This window comes from Bidens hawaiensis, unplaced genomic scaffold, assembly GCF_021521415.1.
Source record: "Bidens hawaiensis isolate Kalapana, Puna unplaced genomic scaffold, B.hawaiensis_p1.1 tig00053999_1, whole genome shotgun sequence".
Lineage (NCBI taxonomy): Eukaryota > Viridiplantae > Streptophyta > Magnoliopsida > Asterales > Asteraceae > Bidens > Bidens hawaiensis.
This window is the reverse complement of record NW_027499725.1, coordinates 45,259-63,237: the sequence shown is the minus strand read 5'-3', so window position 1 is coordinate 63,237 and position 17,979 is coordinate 45,259. Positions and strand designations below refer to the sequence as shown.

Sequence of the window (17,979 nt, the reverse complement as noted above, 5' to 3'; positions counted from 1 at the left end):
TTCCTTTGCCCCCTGCAGCTGCCATATCTTTTGATATCTTTTGCTTTTGGAATCTTTTGCTTTTTGAGATCTTTTCCCCTTTTTCTAGGGATTGTGTTCCCTAGGGTTTCTCTATAAATAATAATATTATTTTCCTAACACATCACACACAAACACTTAATCTCTCCTGTCCTTTCTTGCTCCTTGCCGTTGTTCTTCCTCTGCCGTCTCCTCTCTCTCTGCCTCCGTCTTCCTCCCTGTTCTGCCCTGCTTTTCCGGTAATATATATTATATATAATAATTTACTTATTAATTATGCTAACTTATAATCAAGACTTAAAACAGATCATTAAAACAATAATCTTATTTATAGGTTAACTTGTACTTGTTTAAAGTTGGTTCTTGCATTATCTTTCACCGCATCTTTATCAAGTGAGTAATCTCGTACCTAATCCCTTTTTATTTTTAATGTTTTGGGATGTTCATGTGTTCGTACAAACTTAGAGTCTTAAACTTGTTTATGAACTTTAGTCGCGCAGTATCCCATGTGTTGAGGACGTTTACTTGGCTGTTTATTTGTATGTGTGTATCATTAACCGCTTTGTTCGGCCTATTCCGAAGTTTTCATGGATCCATTAGATGAACACGGGAGACCTATCGTTTACGGTTTTCTTTGTTTACACTTGCACAGATGTTTTCTTGTTTTTGTGCTCATTTGGGAGCACGGATTGAACTATGAACTATGAGCTATGATCTATTTAGGCTTGATCACAATCTGATTACACCCTTGTTAAACACCAGACATACACGTGTTGCGCGCAGATTTATGGTTATCTATGTATTGTATTAAACTTGATTTCTCACCAACACGCAAGTGTTTGACGTTTTATTTTAACACATGTTCAGGTTTGCAGTAGCTGTTTTGGAGCTTGTGGACACGTAGGAAGTTTTCTTTATTTTGGACCTAGATTAAAATGTATCAAGACAAGTTTTTGCTGTTCGAATATTATGATTTATAATATATTGATTTATGATGATTTATGTTATCTTGTTTACTTTGCGCGTGCGCGAATGAATGTATTTATTAAATATTGACACCCAATAGTGTCACGAGTAATGAAACAATATGTGGCGCCCCGATGTATAATCCGCCTTTGGTCGGGGTGTTACAAAAACTTTATCATGCGGATGTCCAAAACGATGATGCCAAGTGATGGAGTCAGCGCTTTGTATAGTGAAGACAGATGATGGTGGTGAGGATGAGGAGCGAATCTCATACATTCCTTTTGTCTCCGTTCCCTGGAGGATTTGGAGTTTCGAAGCCCGATCCTTGATAACAATAACACAAGAGTAGAATTTCATAGTTATATTGTCATCACAACATAATCTGGAAATAGATATTATGTTTTTAGATAAAGAAGGAACACATAACACATTAATAAGAATAAATGGTATGTGACGTGTGTGAATATATATATAAAAATTTAAGTAAAATTTCCACACAAATCGGGTTTTAAAATAAGTTTTCACCTACAACTAAACCACACACGAAAGGCAAGTGTACCTATCGTTTGTAATAAAGTGTCGGTAAGAACCGAGTATCAATCCATGGACATGACAAATTTTTAGTACTAAATCTTTGTAAATGACCAACCGAACAAGTAAATCTTAAGTTGAATTTTAATTAACTAAATTTGCATACAATGAAAATAAGCAAGTAAAAACACAAGAATATAATCAATCCAACAAACTACCTAGACATGAATCCACTCTACTAATATGATAAAATAACAATAATATGGTAAAAAATCATGAATCTAAACATAAATACTAGATTACAATAAAGCAACCTAATACTAGCAAATAATCATCATGATGGGTTTTCAATCAAAAGATAAACATAGACTAACTTGTTTGTCAAAACAACAAAGTCTCATAATCAAAGGAAATCTAGCATGAACAACATTCTAACCACCTAAGATTACACTTAAGTAGCCAAATTCATGAAATTAATATAAACATATAAAACTTTAACTAGCAAGTCATCACCAAGTCAAGAGTCATAACAACACTCATCAATTTTCCAATATTAAGTGTAGGGTTTCATACTCATCAATAATTATATAACCAAGTTAATTTTTACTAGTCATTCCTAACTTAGTAATGTAAACAAAGATTTCATGAACATTCAAAGTTTACAAACAAACATCTAGAACATAGTTTTCCAACATGAATGCCTAAACATTTGCAAAACTAACAAGGTTATGTAACATAACAAGCATGAACACCATCAATATCAACTTATAAATTTAACCATATTCTTGAAAGAAAACCACTTTACCAAAATCATGCATAGATAATATATCACATAACTAAGAGTTTCAACATTGTCTAGATAGCAAAAGTAATTAGCCCATAAGGCTTAATACAACTACAATCAAACTAAAAAATAGCTTACAAAACATGTTCAAGAACAAAGGGATGAAAACTAAGATCAAGAAAGGATTGAAGAATGGAATGATGGATCTTGAGGATAGTGGAAGCCTTCAAACTCTTAAGGAACACAAAACATAATTTTCAAGAGTTGAGAGAGAATCACCAAGGCTCCACACACCAAAATGAAGTGAAAACAAGTGTTTATAAGCTTCTGGTCAAAGTGCATGGTCATGCACAAAAAGTGCATGGTCATGCACTATTTTGGGTAATTCAAACTTTCACTTTCGGCGGCTCAGAGTTGCAGGTTCTAAAAAAGTGCACGGTCATGCACAAAAAGTGCATGGTCGTGCATTTCCGGCACTAGCTAGTGCACTTTCAAAATTAATGTGTCTTGTCCTCGGCATCGGATAGTGCACGAGCTCATGCCCTCGGAAGTGCATGATGGTGCACAAAAAGTGCATGATAGTGCAGTTTCACTTTTGGCACGATAGTAGATGTGCATGGGTTCCAATAAAGGTGCACCATCATGCACATAAAGTGCATGATGGTGCAGTTTCTCAGCATGGTCATGCACTTTCATAGCATGGTCATGCACTTTGGCACGGTATCAGTTGTGCACGGGTTCCAATAAAGGTGCATGGTCATGCACTTTCATAGCATGGTCATACACTTTGGCACGGTATCAGATGTGCACGGGTTCCAATAAAGGTGCATGGTGGTGCACTAAAAGCGCATGATGGTGCAGTTTGGTCAGCATGGTCATACACTTCCTTAGCATGGTCATGCACCGGCTCAGCATGATCATGCACTTTCTTAGCATGGTCATGCACTTTTGGCAGATTCTTGATTTTTGTCCGAAAAAACGCCATCTTTTCATCGTTTCTTCGTCGGGCGGGCGCCCGGACCTGCAAATTCATAAATAACTCAAATAAGTACCGAATACAACGAATTTGCATGGAGTTTTACCAAAATAAGAGGATAATTTAATGCTAAAAGGTGTACAATTTGTGTTACATTAGTATGTGAGGAGTGTTAGTGACAAGAGAGCCAATATGAGTGATTTTGAGACACGAACCATCACCGATGAATGGAGAGATTGCTTAAATCGTTTGTGACATGATAAGAAGAACCGCTATCAAAAAGATAATGTGCAGAGGTTCCGCCATTTGGGTTCATCATGTTTACTTATGCATTTATAGCTTGCGAACCACGGTTAAAATTAGAAACACAAATCATTAGATGCACCTTTTTGAAGTGTGATCAGTTTGCAAGAGAGTGATCCTTTTGGTGACACCATTGGCATTTGCCAAGATAGGGTATTTGACCATTTGATGAGGTGGGCGTGGGGAGCAGAGTTACAAAAGTGTTAGTAGGCCTGTTTTGGGATGTTGCTTGATTCCCTTGTGTTTTTGCCTACTGTCTACTATTGTTTCTGTTTTGTGTAAAAAAGACAGAAGCTGGTTGGTGTATTCCATTTGATGCAGTTTGTTGTAGCAAAGACAACTCATGGTTTATGAGTTTCTCATGCAATTCATTGAATGCGATGGTCTCTTGCATTACGCCCATCCAAAATGGGTTTGTAGCTAACCTGGTGAAGTCCATTCGTTATAGCATCTATGACATCTTCATCATCCATCTTTTTGCCTAGTATAGCAAGTTCATGAACTATTGTTTTGATGTCTTGCATGTACTCAGTTATCGATTGAGTAGGCGTTTTGGAGAGTTGTTGAGACGATATTTTAGTTGCTTTATGTGACCACGGCTAGGAGAGGTATAGGTTTTAGCCAAGATTTGCCAAGCCTCTTGCGATGATGAGGCACTGGTGATGAGCGGAACAATCGGTGGTGACAAGCTGTCTACTAACGCCCCGAAAAGTAATCGATCTTGACGAAACCACTAAGAATAATCCTTGAGAGGGATTGTAGTTCCGCCTTCAGAAATTGTGGTTGGAGCACATTGCGAGCCATCGATGAAATTAAATAAGTCGAGGCCATACAACAATGCTTCAACTTGTGTTTTCCAGGCTAGGTAATTGGAAGAGGTGAGTTTTAGGGTTGCCGACAACGTTTTTGACAGTGAGATCTTTCATGGAAGAGTTTATCAATAGGGAGTTTGATCCGGCCATGGTTTCCGGCAAGGTATTTTGATTTGATTTTAGAGGTGACGAAGAACGAGATGAAGATCGTGATGTGTGTGTGGAGGATGGGGTTGAGCCTTGCTTTGATACCATATGAAGGTAATTCAGAGATTATGATAGAAATGAAAAGCTTATTGTTTCCATTACTGAAAGGGGTATAAATATATACCGATGTACATGAGATAAAATAGGAGCTATACAAGCTAACTCAACAACCTATATTGACTAAGTTAAAGATAAACATGAACATATTCAAACTTAAATATACAAGTAAATGGCGGTATAATTAGGCGGGATATTTTCATTCCTTAACACTATCTCACTCTCATTAATATTTTCTCGATCGTGCATAAGCCAAGCCATGACTGTGATCGTGATAATTAATTGTGAAGAGCACGGTCGTGCCTTTTGAAGGCATGTTAGTGCTAATCGATCTTCTAACAAGCACTTATTTGTCCAATTTCAAGCCAAACTTAACTAAATTCATTCCAAAACGATTTATGAGTAACTAAACTTGTTTCCTTACAAGTTGTATTGATTGTAATGGTTAGAAAACACATATTTCCTTGCATGACCATTCTTTAGAATTTTAAACACTATTTTGTTGAGAACTCAAACTTCAAACATCCAATGTGCTACGATTCGGGTTGGATTCGGATAGCAATTATGCAGACAACACAAAAAATAAACGGGGTAGTCCAAAACGCCAAAACTTATTAATAATAGATAGGGCAGTATATATTACATTAAAATAACACACGAATACACGATGGTGTAACACTACCTCTCATTTTAATCCGACCCTTTGATAACTTAATTATATATAGCCTTGTTGTAGGTCCACAAATAACCGAATCTAGGATCGGGACTTACACTTGTTTAAACCAACACCTCTCGCATTTGACACTCTTCGGACATGAGACTGCATTGTTTGGGCAGGTTCCGAGCCATGCTCAACACCTCCGTACCCGTCTCTGGTTGGGTCCATCCTTGAATGAACGCCATTGTATGGATGGCATCACACATGCACTCCTCACCCATATTGGCAAGCTGCTTGCAGCAGAATTGCAGGTGTTCCGGTGTCAGGTTCGCGATTGCCATTGACTCCTCGCTTCTTCCTGAGTACAAAATTATCAATGGCCACAGTTGATATTAGTTTTGTCCAGTATACCAATATGCATTAGTTAATGAGTTAATACTACTTGTAGCTAAACAGTAAGCATATGATCATGATCCTAGCTACTACACATACTATACGATATATTTTTTTTGGTATAAAATTTGTTTTATTGGATTGCTGCTACAACGTAGCGATTTTCAAGTTTGAAAATTTATACTTATGTGAAATATAAAATAGTAAGTACGTTAATACTTGAATACAACTCGGTTTTCAATAAAATTAATATCATAACGCATAAAAAAACTGTGTATTTAGTATTTTTCGTTTTAACTATTAGATATTACGTATGATTAGAGAAAAAGTAAATTACATTTAAATGAAAATTAAAAAAGAAAACCAAAATAAAAAATTACACGTTATAAAAAATTCAAATAAATAACAGGCTTATATGTGCTACCTATTGTTTTTAACAGAACCAATTATCTAAAATAACTCATAATTAAAAATGTGTAGCGTCATGAGTTGAGTTTTTAATTTGGTGTATATATAGTTGAGTTTTTAATTTAGTGTGTATATATATATATATATTGTATATGTGACAAATGGTTGTGACCTTTGAAGCTGAGGTACATTCTGCAGTGGCTAAGCATCTCTTGCCAGATCATTCGCCTAGCGCACACAGCTTCGGTTCTGCTGAGACGCGGGTTTTCCTCAATGCTAGTAGTGGTGATCATTGTTTTGGTAGAACCATCGGCGATTGCTGCCACGGCTACAAGGAGGATGAATATTCCTGAAGCAGTAAACACAAGATGAAACCTTGACATTGTATAATACTATAATGTTGTTTTTTTGCATAATATCGTGGTATGAAAGTTGGTGAACTTATAGTGGGACTGGAGACATACATGGTGACTACCCGTGAAATTGGTTGAATCCATTTGTTGAGAGTGGAGGAAAAATGCTGACACGTCATCGTTGCATGTTTGCACATTAAAGCCATTTGTAGAATATTGTAAATTTGTGGAGGTGTCAGTGTTTTGGGGTGATATGTTTTTTAAGATTATGGCCAGTGTATAAGATAACGACTGTTTAATTAATACATGGTATATTGGAAAACATATTTTTAATAATCTATATGATTATTGATGATTAAGTTCGACCTTTTTAATATTAAAGACTTCCAATATATAAACATTAAGCTAAATTAAATAGTGGAAGAAAGAGAAAAATATGACACAATAATTGTCATAATATTCTACTTGAAATTCATTTTGCATTAAACGATCCTGTAAAGCTTTTGATATTGCATCCTTTAAATAAAATAGAGTAAAGTGTCATTTTCGTTATCATGTTTTGGTAAATAATGCGAATATAATTCAAAAAGTTTATTTTTTGCATATGGATATGAACCATCCACGTTTTCTAATTCTTGTCAATTACATCCAAATCACTAACCTCGTTAAATTTATCCGTTAAGTCAGGGATATACATGTCTTTTCACTCTGTCTTTATTATAATAATTATTTCGGTGAACTACGGTTTTCGTCCCAATGTTTTGTCCAAATCGACGAGTTTCAAATTTGCAATATTCTTCCACATGGTGTCATTTCACTTGTAATTGAATCCGAATTACTAATATCGTGAAGTCTGGTCGTTAAATCCATTAGTGTGCCCTTCACGTGAGGGGCAATTTTGTTCCTTTTTTTCCTTTTTCCCCAAATTAATACACCCCAGCCCGTCATGTGAGGGGGCTTGCGAGTTAGGACTGATGTTTATTTGGGAAGAAAAACGACAAAAATGGTCGTCACGTGAGGGGCACGCAGATGGGTTCACAACCAGACTTAACGAAGCTAATAAATTCGGATTTAATTGCAAGTGAAATGAAACTATAAAGACGAAAATTGCAAACTTGAAACTATTGGACTAAAATCACAGATATGGACAAAGCACAAGGATGAAAACTCCAGTTCACTGAAATAAGTATTATAATAAATAAAGAGTGAATATACATGTCTACCCCTAAGTTAACAATTAAATTTAACGAGGTTAGTGATTTGAATGTAATTGGCAATAATTGGGAAACATGAATAGTCCATATGAAAAAAATAAACTTTTTGAACTAAATTCGCATATATGTCAAACCACAAGGACGAAAATGACACTTTACTAAAAAAATAAAAAAGTAAAGCAGTGTGAATAAACCCATCTAGATGTGATAACAAGTAAATTAATTAGGATTAGGAGTTTGTGTTTTATATAAATAGGAGATTGTTTTTTTTATAATGACATGAATGTGTTGCAATATTGGGAACGCGATGAAGATGTGTCGATTTGAGTAATGTTCGTCTTTTTAAACGGGTCACATAAGCTAGCACTAGATTTGTTAATATTTATTACTAAAGCCATATTATTTGCTTCGTTATACTATGGGAGAACGCGATGAAGTTGACTTACTATGGTTTTGTTGATTGGGGTCGTTGCCAGTCAATTAGGGTCGATGAGGAAGTGTATTATAGGGTTTCTTGGGAAAGAATAATGTACAGATTTAAGTGGAAGGAGACTAATAAATGAAATGTAAGAAGTTTAGAAAGGGGGAAGTAAAAGTTTTAGAGGGACAATTTTAGAAAGGGGTGTAAATATTTAAAATGGTTGGAAACTGAACCGCAACTTTTGTTTTAGAGCATTGAACCGCATCTTTTGTTTCAGTTTTATTCAAAATTATTTTTGACCGCATCTTTTGCTACCAAATCTATAACCGCACCTCTTGGTTTTTATCATTCGCACTTTCTGCCCATCTCTATACTAGTGACTAGCTCTATTATTTTCTAATTTGTTTTTTGTAAAGATCAAATAACATAATAAATTTTGTTATTAATAAAAATTTATGATCTGTGATTTATTTAATTATTTATTTATCATAATAATAATAATAATAATAATAATAATAATAATAATACAACGACAATACTAATTAATATATTTTAAACATTTAGAACAATTAGCTACGGAAATCCGTCGCAATGTAAAACTGGACGAAGAGTATTCCGCCACAATGTAAAAAGCTAATGGAGTAATGAGAAGTTGGCTTGAGAATTTCTTGTAAAAAAACCGTCGGTAATCCGTCACAAAAGTACCAATGGTGTTCAGTCAGAAAGGGGTTTCCCACGTGCCATTTTGCCGACGAAACCTGTCGGAGAAGACTATTACCTACGGTTTTGACGGAATCGTCCATCAGTTTATTTTCTTTCCATGTAGTTAATGTTGGAAAATCTGGTATTAAAAATCAACAGAAATAATGAAACAATCAACAGTAAACCGGGCTTGTGTTTAACACAATTCCCTGAAACAGATTCTCGGTCTGTTCCAAGGATACTCCGGTTCGAAACAGAATCGGTACTCTGCCGGACTCGATCACTTGCCTGAAAACGAAACGAAATAATATTGCTGTAGTAGAAAGGAAGAAGATGAAGTGTGAATTTCGTTTTTGGTGTGTCTACAAATGAAGAATGCCATGGTATTTATAACCAAGAGTCATAACCATATAATCAACTCTTAGTTATGACCATTAAAGAATATTAAATAATAATAATAATACTCATCTAATGAACATTATCACAAAGAATTGAAACTGAAACACAATAATCATAATCATTATGATTATTAATGGTATTGACTAGACCTACATAATTTGAATTTCAAAAAAGAATTCAAAAAATCGTCTGACACGGGCTCAGGTTTTTCGGAGTTGCATTCGTGTCCGCGGGACGTGCGGGCACGAACGAGTTCGATGGATTTCTAGTCCAGAAACCCAAACTTGCACCCCCCCCCCCCCCCCGCGCGCTTAGAACTTATGGTAAAACATGTCACAAGTAATTCAAATTGGTGTAAGGGCTCCACCTTATAAACCATTCATTATTTTATTCCCAAACCGATGTGGGACAAACATTTACCAATTCCTTCATTCACACTTAAAACTTCCAACAATCCCCTACATGAATGGAGGTCCAAACAACATTATTCCGATTAGATTTCAACAGTTGAATCTTGCATTCAATAGGTAGGTGTTATCCTTTGAACCTTTGCTTATGAAGCATATTTAGCCCACTGGCTCTGAGTAGACAGTGATGTCTTTGAACTCGTGTGTCGTTTATGTAGACGACAATATACTTCACACAAGACTCTCCCTAACAAAGTCAAGTCCTCATAGTTATGTTCGTTATGGTCATGAACTTGCGCCTGGTTCTGCAAGAGCTATTAAGTACTGTGCCCAACAACACCCTTCGAAGCGACCCCACTTCTCTCTCACATAGGTGATTCACCATGTATGACTACATTGGTCGAATCATTAAAAGCCATATCCTTAGCCTCACACTTGTCACTTTTAGGAATGGACTAGGAAGGTTACCATGCCATGTGGTAAACTCCCTCTTAAAATTGTAGGGTTATCCCCCCCCACAGTGACCGCACTAATTCATACAAGTAGGTTTTCCTATTGAACTCAACTCTTGGGATCTCCAGTCTGTTGAGTTAGGTTTCCTTCGCATGAACTTTAATTTTTTAAGGGCTTCAGTCCCATTTCCATGGACGAATTCTGAACTAACTCTCTACTTAGGCCTTTTGTTAGCGGATCCGCAATATTATCCTTTGACTTCACGTAGTCAACAGTGATAATTCCAGTAGATATTAGTTGTCGTACCGTATTATGTCTACGTCTAATATGTCTATTCTTACCATTATACATTGTGCTATGAGCTCTGCCAATTGCCGATTGGCTATCACAATGTATACAGATGGCCGATGCCGGCTTAGGCCATCTTGGTATATCCTCAGCAAATTGGCGTAACCATTCTGCCTCTTCGCCCGCTTTATCTAAGGCGATGAATTCTGATTCCATCGTTGATCTAGCTATAACCGTTTGTTTAGACGATTTCCACGATATAGCAGCACCTCCAAGTGTGAATGCATACCCACTTGTTGCTCTGGAATCATTCATGTCAGATATCCAATTTGCATCATAATGTCCTTCGACAACTGCTGGATATCTGTTATAATGTAACCCGTATTATCTAGTGTATCTTAGGTACCGAAGCAACCGAATCACACAGTTCCAATGACTTGAACTTGGGTTGCTTGTGTATCTACTTAGCTTGCTCACAGCATATGCTAAGTCGGGTCTAGTGCAACTCATAAGATACATCAAACTGCCAATAATTCTTGAGTATTCCAACTGGTTAACGGGTTCACCTCTATTCTTATCTAGATGTTGACTCGTGCCAATTGGAGTTCTAGCTACATTAGAGTCATATGCATTAAACTTCTCAAGAATTTTGCTCACGTAATGGGATTGACTTAAAACAAGTCCATCTTGGGTTCGTGTGATTTTAACTCCTAAAATCACATCCGCAAACCCATGTCCTTCATGTCAAATCTTGCTTTTACAATGTTCTTTGTGGACGTTATGATTTTGTCATCACTTCCAGCAATAAGCATATCATCTACGTATAAACACAAAATGACATATCCATCGGATGTGTCTTTCACGTATACACATTTGTCACATTCATTGATTTTGAACCCAACATCAAGCATGACATGATCAAACTTTTGATGCCATTGTTTAGGAGCTTGTTTCAATCCATACAAGGATTTCACAAGTTTACATACTTTCTTTTCTTGTCCAACGGCTATGAAGCCTTCGGGTTGTTCCATGTGAATCTCTTCCACTAGATTTCCATTCAAGAAAGCTGTTTTTACATCCATTTGGTGAACTTCCAAGTTTCTAATGGCGGCAATGGCAAGCACCAACCTTATAGATGTTATTCGCGTAACCGGCGAATATGTATCAAAGTAATCTAAACCTTCTCGTTGTTTATATCCTTTGATCACCAACCTTGCCTTATACTTATCGATGGTGCCATCAGGTTTCATCTTCTTCTTGAAGATCCATCGATATCCTAGTGGTTTACACCCTTGAGGAAGATCCACTAGTTCCCACGTATGATTTTGTAAGATAGAATCTATCTCACATTAGATGGTCTCCCTCCACTGAGGTCCTTCAGCGGAATTCACCGCTTGTTGATACGTTTGAGGTTCCTCTTCTACCATGTAGGTAAGGAAATCAGGGCCGAAGGATTTTTCAGTCCTTTGCCGTTTACTTTTTCTGATTTCAACCTCCTTTGTCTCAGATTGTTCCCGAGGTTCATCTCTAGTACTCTCGTTTTGAATACTTTCCTCAACCGGTTTAGAATAGCTCGGTTTTCCTTTATCCAAACATGGGAACTTATATTCAAACCATGACGCATCCTTTGCTTCTATTATGGTGCCATTGTTTATTCCGGGATTCTTGGAATCATGCACTAGAAATCGATATGCACCACCGGGAAGGGTATATCCTATAAATACACAATCCACGGTTTTGGGTCCTATTAGTAGGCGTTTTGGTGGAGTCACCACTACCTTGGCTAGGCACCCCCACACTCGCAAGTATTTATATGGTGGTTTAATTCTTGTCCATAACTCATATGGAGTTAGATCTTTCTTCTTATTCGGTATCATGTTTAAGAAAAAATTATCCGATAAGATTGCTTCCCTCCACATGTCCGGGCTTACCCCAGAACTTATCATCATGTCATTCATCATTTCTTTCATGGTTCGGTTCTTACGTTCCGCTATGCCATTTGATTGAGGGGAGTAAGAAGGTGTGACTTCATGTATGAATCCTTCTTTTCCACACAAGTCAATAAAAGGTGAAACATATTCACCTCCTCGATCACTCCTTACTCTTTTATTTTTTTTCCGACTTAGTTGATTCTCAACTTCGGCTTTAATAAGATAAACTTATCAATAGCCTCGTCCTTACTCTTAAGTAAGTAAACATAGCAATATCTTGTACTATCATCAATGAACGTGATGAAGTACTTGTTCCAACAACGAGTAGGAATTGCTTTTAGATTACACTCATCGGTGTGAATCATCTCGAGGGGTTCGGTGAATCTTCAATGATGAATCTCCAAGGATTTAAATATCTCATTACCATATGTTAATTAATATGTTACAATTCACACTTAGTGAATTTCCAAGTAGTTAATACGTCATTAACATATATTAATTCATATGTTACAATTAACATATATTAAATTCATATGTTACAATTCACACTTAGTGAATTTGTCATTAACATATATTAAATCATATGTTACAATTCACACTTAGTGAATTTCCAAAGAGTTAATACGTCATATATGTTACAATTCACACTTAGTGAATTTGTCATTAACATATATTAAATCGCATGTTACAATTGACACTCAATGAATTTCCAAGGAATTACACATCACTTTCTTTTCTTTTCTTAGAATATTCACCTCGTTATTCTATTACCATCTCATGATGTGATTATATATTTGATGTGTCGTCTTCGACTTTAATCTTCGCAACAACTCACAAGTTGTTTATTATACGAAATTATTTTGACGACATTTACACATCAAATCTCCAAGTGTTATTATCTTCAACACTTTCGTCATCCGACATGAATCATCTCAGTGATATTGTTTTATGTATACAAGTATTTCCTTAAATAGAAATCCATGCACACATATCATCATATCCTTGTTTCACTTTTGAAACCATACTCTTGAACAAATATGTTCAAATAACATCAACTTGTTACAATTACTACACTTAAGTAGCAAAGCTTGAATTTTCTAACACATCCATTAGAAAAATTAACGTTCACACAAAACGTTATAAATAAATCGTATCTTACACGCATGTTAGATATTTAACGTTTACAAGAAACGCATGGTTTACTCAAAACCATTTCTAACACAATTGTTAGACACAAACGATTGCAAAAATCATCAAACAAAACTAATAAACTCCCAACGGTTTTACATGATCAGTTCTAACACTATAGTTAGAACACAAACGATTACACAAAACGTTTTCTAAAACCAAACGGTTGATCAAATATTACATTTTGTAACACTGTATAGGATTTAAGATTGCATCATGATCTCTAAAATTCAAACATACCAAGTTGTACTACGCCCATAATTTCCCAAAAGAAAATATTTACAAGATTATAATATAAATATTTTTATTTCAAAAAGAAATAATAAAATAATATTACTGTAGTAGAAAGATGAAGTTTGAATTTCGCGGGACGTGCGGGCATGCACAAGTTCGATGGATTTCTATCCCATAGACCCAAATTTGGACCCCCACCCCTGTGCGCAGATAGAACTTATGGTAAAACATTTCACAAATAATTCAAATGGGTGTAAGGGCTCCACCTTATAAACCATTCATTATTTTGTTCCCAAATCGATGTGGGACAAACCTTTACCAATTCCTTTATTCACACTTAAAACTTCCAACAGTTAATTATATATATGGATTACGTTTTGAAAATACTAAGGAATAGTTAGTTTGAATGTGATATTTCCTATATTAAATGCTTCTAAGCAAGTAAACATGAAACACAATATATAAAAGAGATTAGTCCGTTTTATTGATAATGAGACACACGATGGACTACATATATTACATTGAAATACCATCACTCAAGATGGTATGCTAGTGAGTCTCATTTTATTCTTGTTGATAGATGACTTAAAACAGTCATGTTTTGAACGAGCTTGATCATTCGAGCTCACACTCTTCGGACATGAGATTGCATTCCATAGGCAGCTTTGCAGCTTCGTTGTACAACTGACCCATCATATGACCCATCCCACTCAACATTGGCTGGTTCAATAGCATCTGAATGCCTGGACACATGCACTTGTCCCCAATGTTGCTCAGCTGCTGGCAGCAAATTTGCTTTAGCTCCTCTTGTGATTGTGATGAGCTAGGGAACCACGAGCTGCCTCCCACTACAAAAATAAAATCTCACCACTGTTCATACCAATTTCAAGCATTTTTTAAGCAACCAACATGCATTAATGAGCATTTTTATTTAGTAATCGTAGTCAGTGACGGACCTAGAAAATGTCAGAATTTTTTTAGTTGACTATCATTATATATTCATACAATACTGAAAATTTTCTCACAGGGGTCATAACGTAATGCATATGTTTTCTTGTTAACTTTGAGATTTAGACGCTTTAAAGTTGAAAGTTTAGACATGTTTAGAGTTGAAAGTCTTAAAGTATATTATATTTTGGAACCATAATGCATATGTTGATATATTTGTGGGAAGAAACAAATAAAATAAAATTTGGTGCTGACCTATAGTTTCCTTGAGGTACTCTCCACATTTGTTGAGATACTTCTGCTTCGCCATCTGTTGAAAGCAGCCGGGTTCAGAAAAGCTGCCAAACGGGTTTCCTTCGATGGTGGTGGTGGTGATAGTGGTTTTGCTTTTCCAAGCCTCGGCCGCCATGGCTACAAGGAGTACTCCGACTGCTACAAGCACGAGCGAAAACCTTGCCATTGTAGGATCGATGTGTTTGATGTAATAGGTATGTTGTTTGATGCATATTGTGGTATGAAAGTTGGTGGATTTATAGGGGTGTTGGACGACTGGATGGTGACTACGTGTGAAATTGCTTTAATCAATTTGTTGAGAGTTGGAGGGAAAATGTTAACACGTATTTGGGTATTTGGTGCATGCATGCTCATCATAGCCATCTGTAAATAGTAAGTTTGTTTTGTTCCTTGAGGTGTCGATGTTTTGGTGTTGTTCATATGTTTTTCCAGAAAGTGCGATTCCAATTCAAGTCGAAGTTTAACAAATATGTGTAACATACATACATCAGTAATCAGTCCGGTTGTGTTGTTCGGGTCAGGTTCGGAATATAGATTTTTTTTGCTCTAGTTCGGTCGTTCCACTCGTGTCAAATAGGGCTAGGTCATATATAATAAAAATGGCAATCAAACAAAATGTCATACAACCTAAAGAAGTACGTGAAACTTCATTTGAAATGCATAATTAAAATATAATATATTTAAATTGTTTTTTTATGAGTTTTCCTTTTGATAATTTATAGTCTACATTTAATTCTTGGAGCAAATGAAAAAGGATTTGAATGAAAATCCACTGTTTTAAAATAATACTCCTTCCGTCCCATTTTAAATGTCCATTTTTTCATTTTTGGTTGTCGCAATTTAAATGTCATTTCTATACATATAAATTCAATTTTCAATTGTGCCCTTACCATTACATATACTAGATGTTGCATTTTACAAAACAATTATTACATTAAAGGACATTATTTTCATTTTACAGCTCATAGAATAAAATGATCAAACATTTCTTAATTTGTGTGTTTTGGGTCTCATGACATTTAAAATGGGACGGAGTGAGTAATAATAATAATAATAATAATAATAACTGAATACTGTTGATTTCCGGTCATATTGGGTAAGGGTCGAATGGACAAAATTGAGGTGAGATCGAGGGAAATTGGAAGTTCAATGGTTTTTTAATTTGTGTATTTAAAATTCTAAGTTTTGTTGTGAAACAAGCCTAAAAACTAAATAATATAAGAAAGATATGGAGGGAGAAAGAGATGTGGGGAGAAAGAAATGGATTTTACTAATTTCATATATATGGGGTACAATGAGAGATGTATATATAGAATACTAGTAGGAGTGCCCCCGCGTTGCGGCGGAGAGGTAATGTGAATTCGGCTGGTAGCAGTTTGGATCATTATGTTGCCAACGTTTCTCATTTGTTGCGGTGGAACTTTTGTTTGCATACAATAAATGTCTAAAATGTTGTTCTCAAATATGTTTGTCGTTTAAACAAAAGGTGCATCATTTAGACATAAATGAACACAGCTGAAGATATAGGAATGTGAACAAATACAAACAAAAACAACTTTAGGGTAGAGGTAGATATGTAAATTAAAGTCCAAATTGCCATCATCATTGCCATTACATGTAACATTTTAAAACAGAAGCTTGTGCTTCGCGGCAGGGTCGTATAATGGTGTTAACAATGACATACTTTTTACCCGGGATATCCCTAGGACCACTTAATTTAGTCAAATCAAATTCAAAAACAGGATAACTTATAAATATTTATTTATTAATCAGTATACAAATAAATATTGATGAATCATAACTTAGATAACAACATAAACTATTACAGTATTACATTTCAGGAAAAATCTAGATCAAAATAGAACTCTAAACGTACAAAAACGTTATTATCCGGTTGTCATCTCCAGATCAAGATTCCTTGAGTTAGATTCACCCACTGTTGGATAATAAGTTGCCTTTGAAGGTCTAACATCATAAAAATGGTTTGACATGGGCTACGATTCACGTTTGCAACGGGCTTCTTGATTAACCACCATCCACTTCCATAGCAAATGGCTCAGGTCGACAAAAGGTTGCACCGCAACCTCAACACGGTTAGCCGCCTTGAACCACACCCTCAAACGATCATACACTAATCGTGCCTCGTTTACCTGATTACCATGTGACATCCGCCTAATCTTATCCATCATCAACCAATCAACAACTAATTATTTGAGCAAAAACCACTATGTATAGTCAATCTTACCATGCATGTGTGTTGTACATCATAGCAAATAATTCAAGTGTTCTTGTCCTCAAACTTATTCTCTCCAACAAAGGGTGCATTTGAAGCATATAGAAACATAAAAAAAATCAAATCGAATAATATAAATTCATTTGTTAAAGATATAGTAAAAACTAAAACACAATAACTATATTAAATTTAACCTCGTCTGGTTTACGGCTGGTTTCTCGAACCTCAGCAACAATAACATCAGTATCAATATTCCCGTTAAAAATCATATCTCCTTTAATACCAACAAGACAATGTTCCTTACTATGATTCAACTAATGACCAGTGTGCCCCGTTCTTACTATCTGACGTTGATTCATTTTCTTCCATAGAATCTCCTTAACACACTTATATCCCACAGTTCCAAACTGCAAGTCGGTAATTGAGTATTATTATCACGAAAAAGGAAAATATTTATAAAAAAATTATGTACCATTCACATCCAAGTTCCATTGCTCTTCCAGTGACCCAAAGTAAACAAGACTTGATGTTGGTCATTGTCATCTTTATTGGCTGCATGGCATCAAAAGAAGTTGTTTGACAGCCTATACCTAGAAACATGAAGAGTGGACATATTTTTTGGTCACTTTAGGTGAAAACATGAACATGATAGTATGTGACATCTGCAAATTCTTTTTTGTAACTTTAGTTTTCAAACAAAGTCATTTAGCAATTTGTATCCGTTTAGTTCTTAACCGTGCCCAAATACCAATTCATCCTGAATCTAACCAATACCTAATTACAAGCTCGATCTAACGCACG

The 17,979-nt window shown here is 35.6% G+C and overlaps 1 protein-coding gene, 1 long non-coding RNA gene and 1 pseudogene across 2 annotated transcripts; all 3 read right to left on the bottom strand.

Annotated features, from left to right (window-relative positions):
* Window positions 1-5,365: 5,365 nt before the first annotated feature.
* Window positions 5,366-6,710, bottom strand: LOC143600381 (albumin-8 pseudogene; annotated as a pseudogene).
* A 7,447-nt stretch (window positions 6,711-14,157) lies between these two features.
* Window positions 14,158-15,367, bottom strand: LOC143600377 (albumin-8-like). Its single transcript, XM_077078087.1, has 2 exons — window positions 14,907-15,367; window positions 14,158-14,551 (listed from the first exon to the last, which is right to left on the bottom strand). Exons 1-2 carry the CDS (start codon window positions 15,109-15,111, stop codon window positions 14,319-14,321), a joined length of 438 nt encoding a protein of 145 aa, XP_076934202.1. The 5' UTR covers window positions 15,112-15,367; the 3' UTR covers window positions 14,158-14,318.
* A 1,324-nt stretch (window positions 15,368-16,691) lies between these two features.
* Window positions 16,692-17,568, bottom strand: LOC143600376 (uncharacterized). The gene is made up of 2 exons (XR_013147461.1): window positions 17,191-17,568; window positions 16,692-17,117 (listed from the first exon to the last, which is right to left on the bottom strand). It is a non-coding gene; the product is annotated as an uncharacterized LOC143600376 (long non-coding RNA).
* Window positions 17,569-17,979: the final 411 nt, after the last annotated feature.